General features: G+C 52.7%; 1 protein-coding gene across 1 annotated transcript; it reads right to left on the bottom strand.

Moving 5' to 3' along the window:
• Positions 1-4644: 4644 nt before the first annotated feature.
• LOC113841088 (serine/threonine-protein phosphatase 5) lies at positions 4645-19352 on the bottom strand. The gene is made up of 10 exons (XM_072030165.1): positions 19264-19352; positions 10014-10173; positions 9828-9893; positions 9399-9504; positions 8323-8465; positions 6602-6689; positions 6455-6495; positions 6172-6350; positions 5263-5344; positions 4645-4801 (listed from the first exon to the last, which is right to left on the bottom strand). Exons 1-10 carry the CDS (start codon positions 19350-19352, stop codon positions 4739-4741), a joined length of 1017 nt encoding a protein of 338 aa, XP_071886266.1. The 3' UTR covers positions 4645-4738.
• Between the last annotated feature and the right edge of the window lie 1654 nt (positions 19353-21006).

The following is a 21006-nucleotide window of genomic DNA, read 5'->3' as shown; positions in this document are numbered from 1 at the left end:
GTCTGACCCAGGCTTTAACACAGGACCGCACCTGCACTGTCGGCTCCCAGCTCTGTCCCGTTCGCTGGACATTTTGCACTGCTTGAGTTTTTAATGCGTCGTTAACCACAAGTCAGTGCAATCCCGGATCAGACAAGACGCAGCAAGAAAGGGTGAGGAAAATACCTTTAAAACTTCCTCCAAGTCAATGTCTCCTCCTGCTGCTTTTGACCCGCCGGCTGCAGGAGGAAGAGGTGTTCACTGACCTTCAGCAGGACTCTGCCGCCTGCCCAGGCAAGCATCTCCCTTGCACACCGATGAGGAGGTGATGAGCACTCACTCTCCCAGGAAGGACGGATGCACTGCACCACACTGCAGCCTGTCAGCCCCGTGATGACCCCATGTGCCCCTTCTCTCTGTGCTCAGCCACAATCATGGCTTTACAGAGGGTCTTAGCTTGTGGGCACCCCCGGTGGATTGAGCACCGTTATCCAGGGCAGGATTCTGCTTGGCTCTTACCTGCAGGCAGCGCAGGTGCCAGGCTGGCAGCGGGGGCTGCAGATCTCCTTCTCTCTTGGTGCAGGAATGGAGGGAGGAGTAGGAGCTCAGCCCCTGTCCCTCTTCCCCACTGCAAGCCTGGCACTGGGGCTTGAAGAAACAGGCTGGGGAGGTGGAGACTCGGCTCCCTCCTTCGTGCCTCCTGAGGGGAAGCATCCCACAGGAGGCCACGTTGTCAGGAATCCCAACACGTAGCCAAACAGAGGTCAGTGCAGTGCAGCCCTGGATTTTTAAGCAGCAGTTAAACATCTGCATGGGAAGAGGGTCTGGAGCTCTCCTCAGAAAGAAGCACAGGACTGTGCTCAAATAGCCCAGCTCGGAGGTGCCGTCCCCCATCTCTTGCCGTCTCCCCAACCCCTCATCACACAGAGCACCAGGCACTCTGCCTGCAAGGCCCGGGTCTCTCTGGGGTGGCACAGGGCCACTCCTTGTGTCTGAGGTCATTTAATACTTCGTTTTAGGACTACTTCTGAAAAACGCAATAAGAGACCCAAATCACAAGGGGGGGTTCTCACAGCTGTTTGTCTGGGCGACTCAGTACTACAGTGGAAATCCATGGATGGGCAGGCGAATCAGGCCTCTTCAGTTTCCCTCTCCTGCCATAAGGTTAGGATTCAGCGCACCTAACTCCAGAAGTCTTGCCTGGAAGTATCTCCACCTGGGCTAGATCCCCAGGTCCTCAGCCAGGTGGGAAGGCCTCGGCAGGGGACCATGGGCACACCTCCCTTCGTTCCACAGCAGGGTAGGATGCGGAGGACCTCATGTCCCTGTGCTGACTGTGTAGGGCGTGTGGGCGACCAGCTCATAAACAGACCATGTGCACAGAACAAGCCTCTGGACAGGGAGAATGCCATGGCAATCAGCATGTTACCCAGGGAGGAATATTAGCCAGATTTGTAGAGCTTAGGGATATTGATATGGTTTAGTGGGGACTGTTAGCGTTAGGTCAGAGGTTGGACTCAACGATCTTGAGGTCTCTTCCAACCTAGAAATTCTGTGATTCTGTGATTCTGTGATCACAAATACCTCCAGTATCGGTGAGAATATCTACTCAAGCTCTCTGGGACTGGGTTTAGTTATCCAGTGCTCTGCTAGGAATAGGACATCCTGACAACTTCTCCAAGGTTGTCACAGAATCGTAGAATCGTAGAAACATAGGGTTGGAAAGGACAACCTTTCAAGATCAAGATCACCTAGTCCAACCGTCTTCCTATCACCAATACTACCCACTAAGCTACTAAATCCTATCTCGTTAAGACCAGCTCCATTCCAGCGAGTGGTCCTTGGAAGGTGCATTCATCACTACGCCACCTTTACCGTAGACTTCATGGACAAATGACAGCATTGCTCTGTGAACCCCCCCACTGCCCAAACCTGCAGGACAGAGCTGAGAGGGAGCTGTAGGAGCTGGGCTGAGCTCCAGTCCTTCCCCTGGAACCACAAGAAATGGATTCCCCAAAGAAGGGACAGCAGCGTAGAACAAGATCTGGGCCACTGCTCATGGACAGTCCCTCTGCAAATATCTTCCTCTGTCAAAAATATATAATGGGAACGAGCATGCCGAATGCACATGTGGGGTGCCAGTCTTTTTTAGGGGTGATACAAAGAGCTGGGGAAATATTTATCATCGCAGCATGCAGGGAGCAAGCGGTTCTTCCTGAGCAGCCTCCGGCTGGGTCAGCAAGAGCAACACTGGACTGTGACGCTGTTGGTTAGCCCCGGTAGGCAGCTAAGCACCACACAACCACATCCCGTGGCACTGAGGAGAGAAGGAAAGCAACCAAAGTTGTGCGTTGAGATAAAAATTCTTAAGCAAAGGAAAAGTGGAAGAAGAAGGACACACAGCACCATAGAAGCTGCTGTGAAGACAAAGAAGTCCTTCCCAGACAGACTCAGTACAGAAGCGTTGCAAGATTTTGTCACATTTACAAATGGGTAACGCTTAAATCTTGATTCGGGAATGATTTGCTCTATAAAAGATTTTATTGATTCATTTATTTGCTTAGGACTGTTTGCTTATTCCCCCGGTAAGAAGTTAGTCTGGTAGATGGCACTGGACCAGGTTGCCAGAGAAGCTGTGGATGCCCCATCCCTGGAGGTGTTCAAGGCCAGGCTGGGTGGGACTTTGGGCAGCCTGATCGAATGGGAGATGTCCCTGTCTGTGGCAGGGGGGTTGGAGTTAAATTATCTTTAGGGTCCTTTAGGATTCTGCAATTCTGTGGATGAAATGGCATTAAATACCTGGTTGGGAAGCAGCATCCAACAGCTGCATTATTGAAACCCTTAACTAGGACTCGATGCAGGAAGACATTAAACAAGGGAAGGACTTGGCTGGTTTGATTTTGATGAACAGAAAGGAGAAGTTTTTCCTTCTGCAAGCTGTTGGGTTCTTGCTGTGTGGGTGAAATGCTGTTCCTTCACCACCTCTAGCTTGAATCATTTTTGCAGGTGCGTCTTCCTTATGCAATCCTTTCTTTTTTTTTTTTTTCTGACCGAACATGGACTCAAGTTGCTGTTGCTGGTGCCCGATTTTCACAGTGCCCTTTGTAAAGCACCCCACCAAAGGCCACCCGAAGTTCCCAGGTACCTGCCGGGGTTGTGGCACCCTGCCTGCCATTCTCCACTCCACCTCCTATTTGCTGCGTGTTCTGATTCTAGACCCACAAAGAAAAAAAAAATGAAGGTCTAATGGCTTAAAAGAAAAACACCGAAGCTACAGGATTACATACAAGAATATCCTCTGTGGGGGGGGAATGCTGGCACAAAAAGGGCTCTCTATGACAAGCAGCTGCAGTTGTGCCAGGTTAAATCCAGACAATGCAAGACTTCACAACCTCGCTGGGCAACCTGTGAGGAATGCTTGGAATGGAAAGCTGAGTATTTCCCTTGGGGGAAACGTTGACCCCCAAAAGGCTCTTTGCTCTGTGGAGACGCAATTCTGGGAGGTTAAAACGAGAAAAGTCGCAACGTGACACGCAAAGCTTTGGAGGAAGCCTGCCCGTTACACGGTGACCAACCCTAGAAATAAAAAGTCCTCAAGATCTCTGCTTGGGAGGTCACCGGAAGCTCGTGGGCAATCTCATGGATGGAGAGAGGGAAACACTTGGCTGTACACGACAGCAACTATAGGAGACGGAGCACGGTTTTATAACCCAGCCACGAAGTCTTTACCTCCTGAAAAAACTTCCTTTCCTGGGTTTTCTAACCCCACTTTTTCAGCTGGCTCCATTGATCCAGAGAAGAGGCCGTCGTTTTGGAGGAAAATCCTGCTCTTCCAGAGATCTTGGTCATTTATTTTTCTAGGAGAGCTCTTCCTGGAGGTCCCCTTCAAAGGACATCTTTGTTCTCCCTGGGGTTGCTGGACGCATTTTGCAAGTGTCTGAGGGCTGACGTTCGGGGTCAGCTTCACACAGGCCAGAAAATGCAGCAGCTGAGATTTGGTTCCTGACCGTGTGAATGAAGTCAGCCCATAGCAAAGGGCTTCCAAATTTGGGTTTCCAAATTTAGTAATAATGATAATGATAATAATAATGATAATAAATAAATAAAAATAATAAAAATAAATAATAATTATTATTATTAGATAATAATAATGATAATAATAATAAAGATAAATAATAATAATAAAGATTTCATTGAATTTCGTATTTCCAATCTCAATGGGACCGGAATTTGTTTTTTTTTCTCGGTGTCGTGGGTTTAATTGGCAAGGTTTTGGTGGCAGGGGGCCATAGGGGTGGTTTCTGTGAGAAAGATCTAGAAGCTGCCCCATGTTTGGGAATCCCCCCCCCCTCAATGCCCCCCCCCCAAATTGAGGCGGCTCCTCCCCCGCTTTACAATAATAACTTTATTTATTTTAACATCTTTAATTACAGACAGTAAAACCGCCCGGCCTGGGGGGGGGGGGGGGGACGACACAGCCGGGGGGCACGGCCCCCCCCCCCCTATTGCTTATCAGGGGGAGCAGCCCCCCTCCGGGGGGGGAGGGAGGAGATCCCAGCAGCCCCCCCCCCCCCCAAGTGCCACCCCCCCCTCCCCAGAACAGCCCCCAAACTGGGAGCACTGGGAGGAGGTGGGGGGGGGGAGGGGAGGAATAAATACAATCTTCCAATATATTAAAAACGCCCTGGGGGGGGGGGAGGAGGAGGTGCGGTGGGGGCGGGGGGGGTGAGGGGGGGCACCCCTGGGTGCCGCGGGGGAGTCACATCATGCCCAGCTGCAGCAGGGTGTTGGCGTACATCATGGGCTTGACATTGGGGTGAGGCTGGGGGGGCGGAAAAAGGAGAAAAAATGGGGTTGGGGGGCCCAGAGGGGGCACCCCTGAAACTGCCCCCCCCTTCCCCAAATCCCACCCCCTCCTTGCACCCCCCAAAGTCACCCCCAAGCCCCCGACTTCCCCCAAAGCCCCCCCCCATAGCCCCCCACACCCCCCCGAACCCCCCCCCATAGCTCCCTCTAGACCCCCCCACAGCCCCTCAAAGCCCCCCCCATGCCCACAAACCCTCCTGTGCCCCCATCGCCCCCCCCCCCCGTTTGCCCCATAGCCTGCTAACGACCCCCACGAGCATCCCCTCCCGCCCCCCCCCCAAAAAAAAAAATCACCCCAAGCTGGGAAAAGGAGGGAGAGGGGGGCTGGAAATTTTGGAGGGGGCTGGGGGGATTTGGGGGGAATTTTGGTTACCCGGGGGGGGTGTCTCAGATTTGGGGCCCCCCCCCAAAACTCACCACTGCTGTGAACTGGTGGAAGTCGGGGCGCAGGTCGCCGCCTCGCAGGTGGATGTAGGAGCCCATATTGCCCATCTGGTCACTGGGGGGGGGGGGACACAGAAATTGGGGGACACCGAGAGGACCCCGCAGAGGGGGGGCAGCGAGGCCGAGCGGTGCTGGGGGTGGGTGGGGGCACGAAACCCACCCAATCCCCCAAAAAATAGGGACACGAGGACACGGGATGGGGACTCCGCCACCCCCCTGGGCAGCCCATCCCAATCCTAATATCCGTAATCCAGGGGTCCTAATATCCAAAATCCGGGGTCCTAATATCCAAAATCTGGGGATCCTAACATCCATAATCTGGAGGTCCTAATATCCATAATCTGAGGGTCCTAAAATCCATAATCCGGGGGTCCTAATGTCCATAATGTGGGGTCTTAATATCCGTAATCTGGGGGTCCTAATATCCATAATCGGGGGGTCCTAATATCCATAATCGGGGGGTTCATAACATTCATAATCTGCGGTCCTAATATCTGTAATCTGGGGGTCCTAACATCCATAATCCGGGGTCCTAACATCCACAATTTGGGGTCCTAATATCCATAATCCGGGGTCCTAACATCCACAATTTGGGGTCCTAATATCCATAATCCGGGGTCCTAATATCCATAATCCGGGGGTCCTAACATCCATAATCCGTTTTTTAACCCAATTAAGAAGTCCCAGCCGAGAGCAGCCCCTTTTTTGAGGACAAAACTGCGGGAAACGGTGCCAAAACCCTTCCCGAAACCAAGGACTCCACGCCCGCAGCCTTTCCCTCACCCACCCAGCCCCTCGCTATCCCAGGAGGAGCTCGGGGGTCTCCGCGGGTCCCCCCGGAGCTGGAGGGGGGGGTGGCACTGCCCCCCCAGTGCCACTCACCAGTAGTTGGGCGCGGAGAAGACGGTGACACACTTGCCATCGTGGGCCACCTCGTAGCCCTCGGGCTTGACCTCGTGGCTCCGGATGATGTAGTCGAGGCGGTTGCGCTCCAAAAAACTTTTGGTGACGTCCGGCCCGAATTGGCAGCTCACCCCCCTCTTGCTGACCGAGCGCCCGTTCTGGAAAAAGGGGGGGGGGGCGTCACCGTCACGCAACCCCCCCCCCAACAAGGGTTATTTTGGGGGGACCGAGCCCCAAGGTTGTAGGGTGGGGATCGACTCACCTGCGGCTGCGGGTCTGACCACAGCAGGTCGCACATGGGACCTGCAGGGGGGGTGTAGGGTTAGGGACCCCCCCCCCAAAACCCCACAGCGGGTGGGGGGGGGGGGACGACACAGGGGACACCCCCCCGCTAAGCCCCGAGTCCCACCTGAGTCTGGGGGCTGCCGGTTCCTCTCGATTTTGCGGATGTCGTCGAGGGTGACGCCGTCCTCGCTGAAGAGGCCGCCGTGCATGATCTGGGGGGGGGGTGCAGGCAGGTGGGCACAGGGACACCCCCAGACCCAAATGGGGACAGCCCCCCCCCCGAACCCACACAGGGACACCCCCAGCCCACACGGGGACAGCCCCCTGGATCCAAACGGGGATGACCCAAATGGGGACAGCCCCCAGACCCACGTGGGGATGCCCCCCAGACCCAAACTGGGATGCCCCCACCCCACACAGGGACAGCCCCCACGGACCCACATGGGGACACCCCCAACCCAAACAGGGACAACCCCCCAGACCCAAATTGGGACACACCTGACCAACAAAAGGGAGGCCCCCGCCCACATGGGGACGGCCAACAGCCCCCGACCCAAACAGGGACACCCCCAACCCAAACGGGGACAACCCAAACAGGGACACCCCCCAGGACCCTGACCCCAACAGGGACATCCCCCAGACCCACATGGGAACAGCCCCCCAGACCCAAACTGGGAAACACCAGACCAACACAGGGGAGGCCCCCAACCCACACAGGGACAGCCCCCCCAGACCCCGACCCCAACAGGGACAACCCCAGACCCACATAGGAACAGCCCCCCCAGCCCCAAATGGGGACAGACCCCCCAAGACCCTACACGGGGACACCCAATGCCCCCCCGCCCACACAGGAACAGCCCCCAGGACCCAAATGGGGACAACCCCCAGACCCCAAATGGGGACAGTCTCCCCCAGGACCCTACACGGGGACACCCAATGCCCCCCACCCACACGGGGACAGCCCCCTGGACCCAAATGGGGACAACCCCTGGACCCCAAATGGGGACAGTTTCCCCAGTATTCCACATGGGGACACCCAATGCCCCCCACCCACACAGGGACAGCCCCCCAGACCCAAATGGGGATGACCCCAGGACCCCACACAGGGACACCCAATGCCCCCCCACCCACACGGGAACAGCCCCCTGGACCCAAATGGGAACAGCCCCCCCCCAGGACCTTACACGGGGACACCCAATGCCCCCCACCCACACGGGAACAGCCCCCAGGACCCAAATGGGGACGACCCCCGGGCCCCAAATGGGGACAGCCCCCAGGACCCCAGACGGGGACACCCAATGTCCCCCCACCCACACGGGAACAACCCCCCAGACCCAAATGGGGACGACCCCCAGACCCCAAATGAGTACAGACCCCCCAGGACCCTACACGGGGACACCCAATGCCCCCCACCCAAACGGGAACAGCCCCCCAGACCCAAATGGGGATGACCCCAGGACCCCAAATGGGGACAGCCCCCCCAGGACCCCACATGGGGACACCCAAGGCCCCCCCACCCACACAGGGACAGCCCCCTGGACCCAAATGGGAACAACCCCTGGACCCCAAATGGAGACAGTTTCCCCAGTATTCCACATGGGGACACCCAATGCCCCCCACCCACACAGAGACAGCCCCCCAGACCCAAATGGGGATGACCCCCGGGCCCCAAATGGGGACAGCCCCCCCAGACCCTGACCCCAACAGGGACAACCCCAGACCCACATAGAAACAGCCCCCCCAGCCCCAAATGTGGACAGCCCCCCTAGGACCCTACACGGGGACACCCAATGCCCCCCCACCCACCCGGGGACAGCCCCCCCAGCCCCCCCCGGGGTGACCCACCAGCACTTTGCCGTTGATGCACTGGGCCAGGGGCAGCCACTCGAAGACCTCGCTGAAGAGGGCGAACATCTGCGCCGTGTACTTGGCCTTCACCTCCCCTTCGAAGCCGTAGATCTGGTTCATGTTGTCTGTCTCGTGGTTCCCTGGGGGGACACGAAGCGGGGGGGCCCCCAAAATCAGCCCCGAGGACTGGGGACACGCCAGGCAGCCGGGACAGGGGGCAAGGCGCTGAGGATGTGGGATGGGGGAGCCAGGGGGAGCGAGGCCTCTCGGTGGAGGACGGGGACGTGGGGCAAGGACGAGGCACCGGTGACATCGGCTCAGGGAATCCTGGGGATGGGGCAGCCCCAGGATGACCCCAAAAGGGACACGGGGCATGGCGCTGCGGCAGGGGACGTGTGGCAGCCCTACAACCAAGGACAGGGGACGAGGCCCCAAAACATGGCCCCGAAACCCAGGACAAGGGGCAAGTCCCCAAAACCCAGCCCCACAACCAAGGACGGGGAACGAGTCCCCAAAACCTGGCCCCACAACCCAGGACAAGGGGCAAGTCCCCAAAACCAAGGATGGGAGATGAGTCCCCAAAACCCAGGAGAGGCGATGAGTTCCCAAAACCCAACACCACAACCAAGGACGGGGAACGAGTCCCCAGAACCTGGCCCCAAAACCCAGGACAAGGGGCAAGTCCCCAAAACCCAGCCCCACAACCAAGGATGGGGAACGAGTCCCCAAAACCTGGCCCCAAAACCCAGGACAAGGGGCAAGTCCCCAAAACCCAGCCCCACAACCAAGGATGGGGAACGAGTCCCCAGAACCTGGCCCCAAAACCCAGGACAAGGGGCAAGTCCCCAACACCCAGCCCCACAACCAAGGACAGGGAACGAGTCCCCAAAACCCAGGACAGGCGACGAGTCCCCAAAACCCATCGCTGCAGCCAAGAGCGGGGCACACAGCCTTGTGGCCCCAGGCATGGGACCCAATCCCAGGATGTGGGGACAAAACCCCACAGCCAGGGCTGCTCAACGTAACCCCACAACCTGCCCCATTACACCCAGCACCCGCGGTGGCCCCGTTACCTCGCAGCAAGTGGAAGTGATCGGGGTAGAGCAGCTTGAAACCGAAAAGCGTGAGGATGACCTCGACCGAGAAGGAGCCGCGGTCCACGAAGTCCCCGTTGAATATCTGCGGGTGGTTCAGGAAAAAAAAAAAAACTTTTCCCCCCCCCCTTTTTTTTTTTTTCCCCTTTTCCCCACCCCGCCACCCGTCCCCTCGGCCGGGGGGGGATAAGTAGGGGTTGGACTCGGAGGGCAGCCCGTTGAGCTCGAAGATGTTCAGCAGGTCGTAGTAATGCCCGTGGGTGTCCCCGCACACCGTCAGCTTCTCCGTCTGCGTTTGGGATCAAACGTCACCACCCAGAGTTTTTTTTTTTTGGGGGGGGGAACCTCCACATGGCCCCCCCACGCCCCCCCAAGGTGGTCCCAGCACCCGGCGAGGGGGGCACCCACCTCCTTCAGCGTCGTTTCTACCAAGGTGGGCAGCTTGGCCAGCACCTCCTTCACCTGCACCAGGATCTGCTGGGGCAAACGGGCAGCGGGGACAGGGGGGACACACAACGGGGGACATGTGGCACTCCGGGGACGGGGTTGTCCCCACCGAGGGGCTTGGGGGGGGGTTTGGGAGAAGTGGGGCACCTGGTAGGCGCATTTTCTGTGGAGTTTCTTCTGCTCCTTGTACCACTGCATCAGGTCCTTCATGAAAGCCAGCGTGACTTTGCCATCCTCCAGCTTGGGGCCGCTGTACTCGTCCTCGATGGCTGCAAAACGAGGCCCCCCCCGAAACCCCCCCCGGCAGCTGGTGACACAAGGGGACAACGGGGACAAGTTGGGGTGCTCGCAGGCACCCCGAGGCCCTCCTGAGGACCCCAAAACTCTTCTGGTGACCTTCGCGGGGACTCCGAGACCACCACGGGGACCTCGTGGGTCCCTCAAGACCCTTCAGGACCCCCCCCCTGCAGTTCCTCAAGGTTCTCACTTGTCCTGGTTTCAGTTAGAACAGAATTAATTTTCTTCCTAGTAGCTGGTGGAGTGCTGTGTTTTGGCTTAGGATGAGAAGAGTGCTGATAACACCCCGATGCTTTAATTGTTGCAGAGCAGTGCTTATACTAAGCCAAGGACATCTCAGCCTTTTGCTCTGTCCTGCCAACGGGCAGGCTGGGGGTGCAGTAAGAGCTGGGAGGGGACAGAGCCAGGACAGGTGACCCAAACTAGCCACAGGGGTATTCCATACCATCTGACGTCATGCTAAACAATATATAGGGGTGGCTAGCCGAGGGAAGGGGGCCGGACTGCTCGGGGTTAGGCTGGGCATCGGTCAGCGAGTGGTGAGCAATTGCATTGTGCATCACTTGTTTGTACATACTATTATTACTTTCCTATTATCACCATTGTATCATTATTATTATTATTGTTATTATTATTTTTGTTATTATTATTTTCCTGTCTTATTAAACTGTCTTTATCTCAACTCACGGGCTTCACTTTCCATTTCTCTCCCCCGTCCCAGAGAGGGAGGGGGGAGGGTGAGCGAACGGCTGCATGGTGTTTAGCTGCCGGCCGGGTTAAACCACGACAGCCTTTTTGGCGCCCAACGTGGGGCTCGAAAGGTTGAGATAATGGCAGATCTGATCAGAGTGTGTTAAACTAAAATTGGTGTAAGGGTTAGACCTGCTTAATAGTCACTTGTCATGATGCTGATTGTTTTAATCTCAACTCTGCTGCGCCTGTTTTCCAAATTGAGTATTATAGTACATTATTTTCCGTATTTGCTCTCTGTAGTGTTGTTTATCCTCTCCGGGCCCTGGTTTCAGGTCATTATGGTACTGAGTGTTATAGCAATGGCTTATGAGACGATGAGATATCTGGTCATGACTCTAACTTGGTATTTATACTCAGTAACATCGTGGACTCTGTACTTTGGAAACAGTATCTTGGGACCTATTAGCAATTATACCTGTTGTTTTTCTCCATTAGAGAGTCAATCTGTGGAGGGAAAAGGGGAAGATAATTTTTCTTACTTGATTACTCTCCCTTTCTCCTTCACCACCCCTGTATCCTCCTGGATCACTCTGCCTTCCTCCTTCACCACCCTCTTATCCCCTGAGCTTGTCACAATAGCTCTCCAAGATATTGAATATTCTTGGGATACTCAGACCACCATAGTCTTGTTGTTCTGCCTCATGAATGCACTTCAGATTCTGCTTATAGTTAAACAACTACTTATGAAGCTCATCCGAAGATCTGCCCGGAGGCAGGATAGTTGTGGGTGGCAGGGAGTATGGGTGGATATGGGCAGGCATCTAGAGCAGTTGGCACCCCCAGTGTTTTGGAAATTCACCCCTGAACAATGGCAAAATCCTCAAAAACTGGCAGAATGCTTGAAAAAAAGGTGTCATGATTCTGGCAGTTCCAAAGTAACGCAAATCATTGTAACGTGCTGGGGCCTGGCTCATGCCTATCGAGCTGCCATTGATACTTCTATCAACTTAGTGACAGACCCTGCGGCCACTCCAAGCCCTGTGACAGATCCAACGGCCACTGTGACCCCTACGGTGGATTCTACAGCCGCTCCAGTCCCAGCTCCTGCAGCTGCTCCAGCCCCAGCTCCTGCAGCTGCTCCAGTCCCAGCTCCTGCAGCCACTCCAGATCCGGTTCCTGCAGCCGCTCCAGTCCCAGCTCCTGCAGCCGCTCCAGTTCCAGCTCCTGCAGCCGCTCCAGTTCCAGCTCCTGCAGCCGCTCCAGTTCCAGCTCCTGCAGCCGCTCCAGCCCCAGCTCCTGCAGCCGCTCCAGTCCCAGCTCCTGAAGCCGCTCCAGCTCCAGCTCCTGCAGCCGCTCCAGCCCCAGCTCCTGCAGCCGCTCCAGTCCCAGCTCCTGCAGTCGCTCCAGCTCCAGCTCCTGCCGCTACTCCAGTCCTAGCTCCTGCAACTGCTCCAGCTCCAGCTCCTGCAGCCGCTCCAGTCCCAGCTCCTGCCGCTACTCCAGTCCCAGCTCCTGCAGCCGCTCCAGCTCCAGCTCCTGCAGCCGCTCCAGCTCCTGTGGCCGTGTCAGAGAAACGAGCTGTAGCAGTGCAAGTTGACCCTGCAGAGGGTATTCCAACCCCTGTAACGGGGTCAGAGAAATGAGCTGTAGCAGTGCAAGTTGACCCTGCAGAGGGTATTCCAACCTCTGGGGCAGACCCTGTAACAAAGTCAGAGAAACGAGCAGTAGCAGTGCAAGCTGCCCCTGTAGAGAAGGTGAAAAAATGGTATAGAGATTCAGGTCGTTTAGAACGCAGAGAGTCTTCTGCCAATCCAGGTAAGGCTTCTGCCAAAACTAGGTATAGAGATGATGAAGATGACGACGACGCTGGGCCATCAAGGATTCAGGAGGAGGAAGATGAGGATGTCGAAAAATCAACAGTAACTACCCGAAGCCTAAACGAGCGCGAGCTACGAGATGTGCGAAAAGATTTTGGTCGCTGTATAGGTGAGCAGCTTGTCACCTGGCTGCTCCGGTGCTGGGACTCTGGAGCCAATTGTGTGGAATTAGACGGCAGGGAAGCCAAGCGGCTGGGATCCCTTGCTCGAGACGCCGGCATTGACAAAGCAATTGCAGATGGAGCACAATCCACCAGCCTCTGGAGGCGTCTCCTCTCAGCTGTGAGGGAAAGGTATCCCTTCAAGGAAGAACTTTTATGTCTACCAGGCAAGTGGACCACTATGGAGAAGGGAATCCAGTACCTGAGGGAATTAGCCGTATGGGAAGTGATTTATGAGGATCCAGACCTCAGACAAACATCCAAAGACCCAGATGAAGTCAGGTGTACACGACCCATGTGGCGGAAGTTTGTACGGAGTGCACCATCATCATATGCCAGCTCATTGGCAATAATGGCCTGGAAAGAGGATGAGGAACCCACAGTGGATGAAGTGGCTAAACAACTCCGGCAGTACGAAGAAAGTCTCTCCTCTTCCTTACAGGCCTGCGTCTCAGCTGTGGAGAAACTTTCTGAAAAGGTTCACCAACTTGAAGAGAATCTATCGTCCTCCCCACCTGAACCAACCAGTGTCCATCGACCAAAAGAGAACACCTGGGAGAAACTTTCTGAAAAGATTCATCAACTTGAAGAGAGATTATTCTCCTCTGCACCTGTACAAAGCAGTGTCTCAGCTGTCAGGGGCAGGCGTTCACCCACACAAGGAAGACGATATGGTGGGTACTCACCCCGTGCCACCCTGTGGTTTTACTTACAAGACCATGGAGAGGACATGAGAAAATGGGATGGAAAATCTACCGCGACCCTAGAGGCACGGGTACGTGAGTTGCAAAAGAAAACAATCAGGAAAAAGGGATTCTCCGAAAAGTTTGCTGCTCCAACTTCCAGCAGACAGTCCTTCAAACACAGAAACGAAGAAGATTCTGACCAGGATTAGGGGGGCCCTGCCTCCAGCCAGGGGGAGGAAAGGGACAATCGAGTTTATTGGACTGTGTGGATTCGATGGCCTGGCACGTCACACGCACAGAAGTATAAGGCTTTAGTAGACACCGGTGCACAATGTACTATAATGCCATCGAGCTATAAAGGACCAGAGCCCATCTATATTTGTGGAGAGACAGGGGGATCTCAGCAGTTGACTGTATTGGAGGCTAAAGTGAGTCTGACTGGGAATGAGTGGGAAAAGCACCGCATTGTGACTGGCCCGGATGCTCCATGTATCCTTGGCATAGACTATCTTAGAAGAGGATATTGCAAGGACCCAAAAGGGTTCCGGTGGGCTTTTGGTATAGCTGCCTTAGAGACAGAGGGCATTAAACAATTATCTACCTTGCCTGGTCTCTCAGAGGACCCCTCTGTTGTGGGGTTGCTGAGGGTCGAAGAACAGCAAGTGCCAATCGCTACCACAACTGTGCACCGGCGGCAATATCGCACTAACTGAGACTCCCTGATCCCCATCCATAAGCTAATTCGTCAATTGGAGAGCCAAGGAGTGATCAGCAAGACCCATTCACCTTTCAATAGCCCCATATGGCCAGTGCGAAAGTCTAATGGCGAGTGGAGACTAACAGTGGACTATCGTGGCCTGAACGAAGTCACGCCACCACTGAGTGCTGCAGTGCCGGACATGCTGGAACTTCAGTACGAACTTGAGTCGAAGGCAGCCAAGTGGTACGCCACAATTGATATCGCTAATGCATTTTTCTCCATCCCTCTAGCAGCAGAGTGCAGGCCACAATTTGCCTTCACTTGGAGGAGAGTCCAATATACTTGGAATCAGCTGCCCCAGGGGTGGAAACACAGCCCTACCATTTGCCATGGGCTGATCCAGTCTGCGCTAGAGCAGGGGGAAGCTCCTGAACACCTGCAGTACATCGATGACATTATTGTGTGGGGTGACACAGCAGAGGAAGTTTTCGAGAAAGGGAAGAAAATAGTCCAAATCCTTCTGAAAGCCGGTTTTGCCATAAAACAAAATAAAGTCAAAGGACCTGCACGAGAGATCCAGTTTTTAGGAATAAAATGGCAAGATGGACGTCGTCAAATCCCAATGGATGTGATCAACAAAATAACAGCTATGTCTCCACCAACTAACAAAAAAGAAACACAGACTTTCCTAGGTGTTGTGGGGTTTTGGAGAATGCACATCCCAAATTACAGCCTGATTGTAAACCCGCTCTACCAAGTAACCCGTAAGAAGAATGAGTTTGAATGGGGCCCTGAACAACGACAAGCCTTTGAACAAATCAAGCAGGAAATAGTCCATGCAGTAGCCCTTGGGCCAGTTCGAACAGGACCAGATGTAAAGAATGTGCTCTACACTGCAGCCGGGGAGAACGGCCCCACCTGGAGCCTCTGGCAGAAAGAACCTGGGGAAACTCGAGGTCGGCCTCTGGGGTTTTGGAGTCGGGGATACAGAGGATCTGAGGCCCGCTATACTCCAACTGAAAAGGAGATATTGGCAGCATATGAAGGAGTTCGATCTGCTTCAGAGGTGGTCAGTACTGAAGCGCAGCTCCTCCTAGCACCCCGATTGCCGGTACTAGGCTGGATGTTCAAGGGAAGGGTCCCCTCTACGCATCATGCAACTGATGCTACATGGAGCAAGTGGGTTGCCCTGATTACTCAGCGGGCTCGAATAGGAAACCCCAGTCGCCCAGGAATATTGGAAGTGATCATGGACTGGCCAGAAGGCAAATACTTTGGGATATCATCAGAGGAGGAGGTGGGTTGTGCTGAAGAGGCCCCACTGTACAACCAGTTGCCAGAGAATGAAAAGAAATATGCCCTGTTCACTGATGGGTCCTGTCGTATTGTGGGGAAGCATCGGAGATGGAAGGCTGCTGTATGGAGTCCTACGCGACAAGTTGCAGAAGCTGCTGAGGGAGAAGGTGAATCGAGTCAGTTTGCAGAAGTGAAAGCCATTCAGCTGGCTTTAGACATTGCTGAACGAGAAAAATGGCCAGTTCTCTATCCCTACACCGATTCATGGATGGTAGCAAATGCCCTGTGGGGATGGTTACAGCAATGGAAGCAAAACAACTGGCAGTGTAGGGGCAAACCCATCTGGGCTGCTGCATTGTGGCAAGATATTGCTGCTCGGGTAGAGAACCTGGCTGTGAAAGTACGCCACGTAGATGCTCATGTGCCCAAGAATCGGGCTACTGAAGAACATCAAAACAACCAGCAGGTGGATCAGGCTGCTAAGATTGAAGTAGCTCAGGTGGACCTGGATTGGCAGCATAAAGGTGAATTATTTATAGCCCGATGGTCCCATGACACCTCAGGCCATCAAGGTAGAGACGCAACATACAGATGGGCTCGTGATCGAGGGGTGGACCTGACCATGGACGCTATAGCACAGGTTATTCATGACTGTGAAACATGTGCTGCAATCAAGCAAGCCAAACGGTCAAAGCCTCTTTGGTATGGAGGACGATGGCTGAAATATAAATATGGAGAGGCCTGGCAGATTGATTACATCACACTCCCTCAAACTCGCAATGGCAAGCGCCACGTACTTACAATGGTGGAAGCAACCACCGGATGGCTGGAAACATATCCGGTGCCTCATGCCACCGCCCGGAACACCATCCTGGGCCTTGAAAAGCAAGTCCTATGGTGACATGGCACCCCAGAAAGAATAGAGTCAGACAATGGGACTCACTTCCGAAACAACCTTATAGACACTTGGGCCAAAGAACATGGTATTGAATGGGTGTATCACATCCCCTATCATGCACCAGCCTCCGGGAAAGTTGAACGATACAATGGCCTGTTAAAGACTACCTTGAAAGCAATGGGCGCTGGGACGTTCAAAAACTGGGATACGCATTTGGCAAAGGCCACCTGGTTAGTCAATACTAGGGGATCTACCAACCGAGCTGGACCTGCCCAATCAAACCTGTTACGTACTGTAGATGGGGATAAAGTTCCTGTAGTGCATGTAAAAAATATGCTGGGTAAAACAGTCTGGGCTACTCCTGCCTCAGGAAAAGGCAAACCTATTCGTGGAATTGTTTTCGCTCAGGGACCTGGATACACTTGGTGGGTGATGCAAAAGAACGGAGAGGTGCGGTGTGTACCTCAAGGAGATTTAATACTGGGTGAGAATAGCCCATGAACTGAATTGTACCATGTTAATTAGTATATTACACTGTATGTTATCACTACCATGATTACTATAGGTGACTAATTAGAATGTATGGAAAAGAGTGTAACCTGAGCATGACATAAATGGTATGGAATAAGGGGTGGATAGACGTCCTGGTTTCAGTTAGAACAGAATTAATTTTCTTCCTAGTAGCTGGTGGAGTGCTGTGTTTTGGCTTAGGATGAGAAGAGTGCTGATAACACCCCGATGCTTTAATTGTTGCAGAGCAGTGCTTATACTAAGCCAAGAACATCTCAGCCTCTTGCTCTGTCCTGCCAACGGGCAGGCTGGGGGTGCAGTAAGAGCTGGGAGGGGACAGACCCAGGACAGGTGACCCAAACTAGCCAAAGGGGTATTCCATACCATCTGACGTCATGCTAAACAATATATAGGGGTGGCTAGCCGGGGGAAGGGGGCCGGACTGCTCGGGGTTAGGCTGGGCATCGGTCAGCGGGTGGTGAGCAATTGCATTGTGCATCACTTGTTTGTACATATTATTAGTAGTAGTACTATTATCACCATTGTATTATTATTATTATTATTATTATTATTATTATTATTATTATTATTATTATTATTGTTATTATTATTTTCCTGTCTTATTAAACTGTCTTTATCTCAACTCACGGGCTTCACTTTCCATTTCTCTCCCCCGTCCCAGAGAGGGAGGGGGGAGGGTGAGCGAACGGCTGCGTGGTGTTTAGCTGCCGGCCGGGCTAAACCACGACATAATGATGATGATGATGATAATAGTACTGCTATTAGTTGTTCAAAAGGAATGGAAAATGGAGACTTGTTAGTAATCAAGAAAAGTGTTATAAATTGCCCCCTTAATTAATTTTCAGAGAGCATTGCATTAATAATAGAAAGGAATTTATTGAGTAAGCAACAGCAAGCAAAACAGCGCTGGGCGGCAACGGAGTCTCGGCTCCGCCAACAGCGCGCACCTCACCCCCGCCAGCATCCCTTTTTATATCTTGGTAATTCCGGGATTATGCAGCACATCCTGGTATATTCTGTGACTGTGTGCACTGTTGCTAGGGGGTCGTCCCTGTCCCTCTGGTGGTCGTGAAGATGAAGGCCGTAGTCTTCCTCGGCGTTGTGGTTCAACTTCTTTCTTTAGTTGGTCATGTTGGCCCAGCGTGAGACAGGAAGGCAGGATGTTGATACACTAGTTTAACAACTTTCAGGAGATGGTTACATGAGCTTTGCAGCAGGGTCTTTGAACAAAAGAGGCAACTGAGATGCAGAAGGAGAGAAGGGGAGGGGGTTCTCTTTTTTGTTACATTAAGCAAAAGAATTTTCATAGTGTCTAGCCAAGCATTATACAGCTCCTTACTTCAGCAGGGAGCCTTCGCAACTCCCGCTCCTCAAGCGGAACTCCTTGTTTTTACAAAAGACAATGAACAAACATTTATCGTGTATTACAATCCCTCCTTTTTCTTTTAGTTACTCATTTTGTTCATTGAAGCTCTGCAATGCCTGGCTACTAAGAACTAATGTTTCCTCGATTCCTTCGCTGGTACTTATTGGCTCGTATTTGGCATGTATGAGCATTAAATTTGCCGCTTCTAAACATCCCTTTACAATTGCAATCAATTTATTAAAAATACATGGTCCAAAAGTTAGTGCTATTATTAATAACAACAAAGGTCCTGTTATTGTTGATAATAAAGTAGTAAGCTAAGGTGAATAATTAAACCAAGATTCATACCAGCTCCGTCGGGCTTCATTCTCCTGTTTCCTTTTTTTTTTTTTCCAACCCTTCCCTGGGTCTTGCCATTGTATTTCTTACCACTCCAGTGTGATCAGTATACATATAGCACTCCTCTTTCAGGGCTGCACACAGCCCATCCTGTTGTAAAAAATACCAAATCTAATCCCCTACGATTTTGTAACACTACCTCTGAAAACGGCCTGATAGATTTTCCAGGGCCGAGATGAATTGTTCAATTTGGGTCAGGTCCTCGTCCACAGCAATGCGTAAGGAAGTAAATTCTTGATTTTGTTTAACCAATGAGGCTACCCTGGTCCCCACTCTAGCTCCTCCCAGGATTATTAGGGTGGCCAAAGTTAGAGCCGTGAACCGTTCCTGTCTTTCCAGATGATGCCTTGCCACTGTGTGCTGGGTATACATACAATCCTCAGGGTGGTATAGAATCCTTGGTATAATTATCACCTGTATACAAAAATCACGAGACGCATTAAAGAGTTTTAGTGATAGACAAGGAGTTACGCCCACTCACGAACAAACCCACCTAGCGTTGTTGGCTGGGATTAACCATTCAGCTGATTGTTTTCCATTCTCCATGATATTACATAGGTGACACTTCCCACTAGGAACCATGCCCACACACCTCCCACCTCCAGTGACTTGTGTTAGTGTTACCCTTATGTCTTTTCCCCAACTGCATTGTAGAGGGTTGTTCTCGTTTGTGTGGGAGGGCTCCCCAGGATTCCCGATAGCATCATAATATGAAGGCCTTATACTAAAGCATAATCAACAGTGTTTTGTTACATTTGGGTTTGTTTTGTTTAATAATTGGTAGCTGGCATTCACGACACCCCCATATGTTATTCTCAGCTATGTTATCATTCTCGGCTTTACCTGAGCTCGTAGGGCTGCCGAGGGTTGGCACTGTAGTATTTTCCACAGGCTGGATTCCCTGGACACTTTCTGACAATACCTCATTTGGTCCTACTGCCTGGGGCCTATCAGCATCCTCCTTTTTATTAGTACGAGTCCTCCCCTATCTGTTCTGTGTTTGTAAAATCTGACACCTCACATTTTTCCTAGTACCCAGCTAGTATCGTCCAAGTTTGTTATATATATAGAACCTTGCAAACTTTTTATTTCCATGGAAGGTTCCTGTATACCCTATACCATGCCCTCGCCACCTGTAACGGGGATCTGCTTGTTGGTTACAACCTTGCGGCCCATATCCCACTTGTAAAATTTTATCCCAACCAGCCCTGAGTGTCCAGTCTGTAGCAACGGTTTCACACCCCTGGTATGCACAGTAATACACGTTCGGGTAAATACAGTACCCCTTTCCTGGGTTAGAACTTGGGCAGAAATAAAATCCTGATCAGTTAAAGCATGGCTGCACTGACACCAGGTCACATAATGTGATGCAGAAACTGGGAGCACCTGCTGTCGTTGTTTGCTGGATGATGAATTAATTCTCCCATCTGACCAAGCTCCACTTAAAAGGCTGATGGGGATGCGCAGACCCATAGCTGACCAAAACGATGATACTGACTCCCATGTATCATAGGAGGTGGTCGGAGCCCATCTAAATTGTCGGCCCCTCAGTCCCCCACTGTTTTCACTTCTCCGCCTCACTTGTCAGTTCGGTTGCAGCGAACTACAAGGTATCGGTTCTTCTTGGCAGCAGCAGTGTTCTTCAGGGGAACCTACTAGGGAGCCTTTGAAACAGGGCCTCCTCCCCTTCCCACGATACACAGATAATATAAAATACTTATCGAGTCCGTCTTAGTGTCAGCTTCAAGTCGTCAGGGCCTGGAGCTGCCTCCCATTTACCTTCCCAGATTGGGCCTTTCACACGGTTGGCATGCGTCCATCCTTTCTCCGCAGTTCGAACAGCCGTTTCTGTGGTAAGCAAAACAACATAGGGGCCTTCCCCATAGTGGTGTTAAAGAAGTCTCTTTCCAAGTCTTAATTAGAATTGAGGGTGATCAAGTGGCAATTCCAAGTCATAGGGCATACCATATAGTATTTCAAAAGGAGAAATTCCTACCTCAGTTCTGGGCTGTGTCCATATGTTTAACAGTGCAAGAGGTAAGCATTTTACCCAAGAAGCCTTAGTTTCCAGCACAAGTTTTGTTAGTTGTTTCTTAATTTCACCATTCATTCACTCTTCCTTTCCAGAAGAGGAGGGGTGCCAGGGTCTGTGAAAATCCCACTCAATCTCTAAGGCCTGCTTTGATCCTTGCAGTAAAGCTTTACACCCATTCAGTCATGTGGTCAATTAGGACAA

This window comes from Anas platyrhynchos, chromosome 33 (genome assembly GCF_047663525.1).
Source record: "Anas platyrhynchos isolate ZD024472 breed Pekin duck chromosome 33, IASCAAS_PekinDuck_T2T, whole genome shotgun sequence".
NCBI classification, from domain to species: domain Eukaryota; kingdom Metazoa; phylum Chordata; class Aves; order Anseriformes; family Anatidae; genus Anas; species Anas platyrhynchos.
This window is presented reverse-complemented; position numbering and strand designations above follow the sequence as displayed.

Coding starts and splice junctions, on each gene's coding strand:
- LOC113841088 (XM_072030165.1), bottom strand. CDS start 19,352: ATGGTTCCTAGTGGGAAGTGTCACCTATGTAATATCATGGAGAATGGA. Junction 9,894..10,013: donor ACAGAAAATGCGCCTACCAG/GTGCCCCACTTC, acceptor TTGCCCCAGCAG/ATCCTGGTGCAGGTGAAGGA. Junction 6,690..8,322: donor GCATCAACGGCAAAGTGCTG/GTGGGTCACCCC, acceptor CCCCCCCCCCAG/ATCATGCACGGCGGCCTCTT.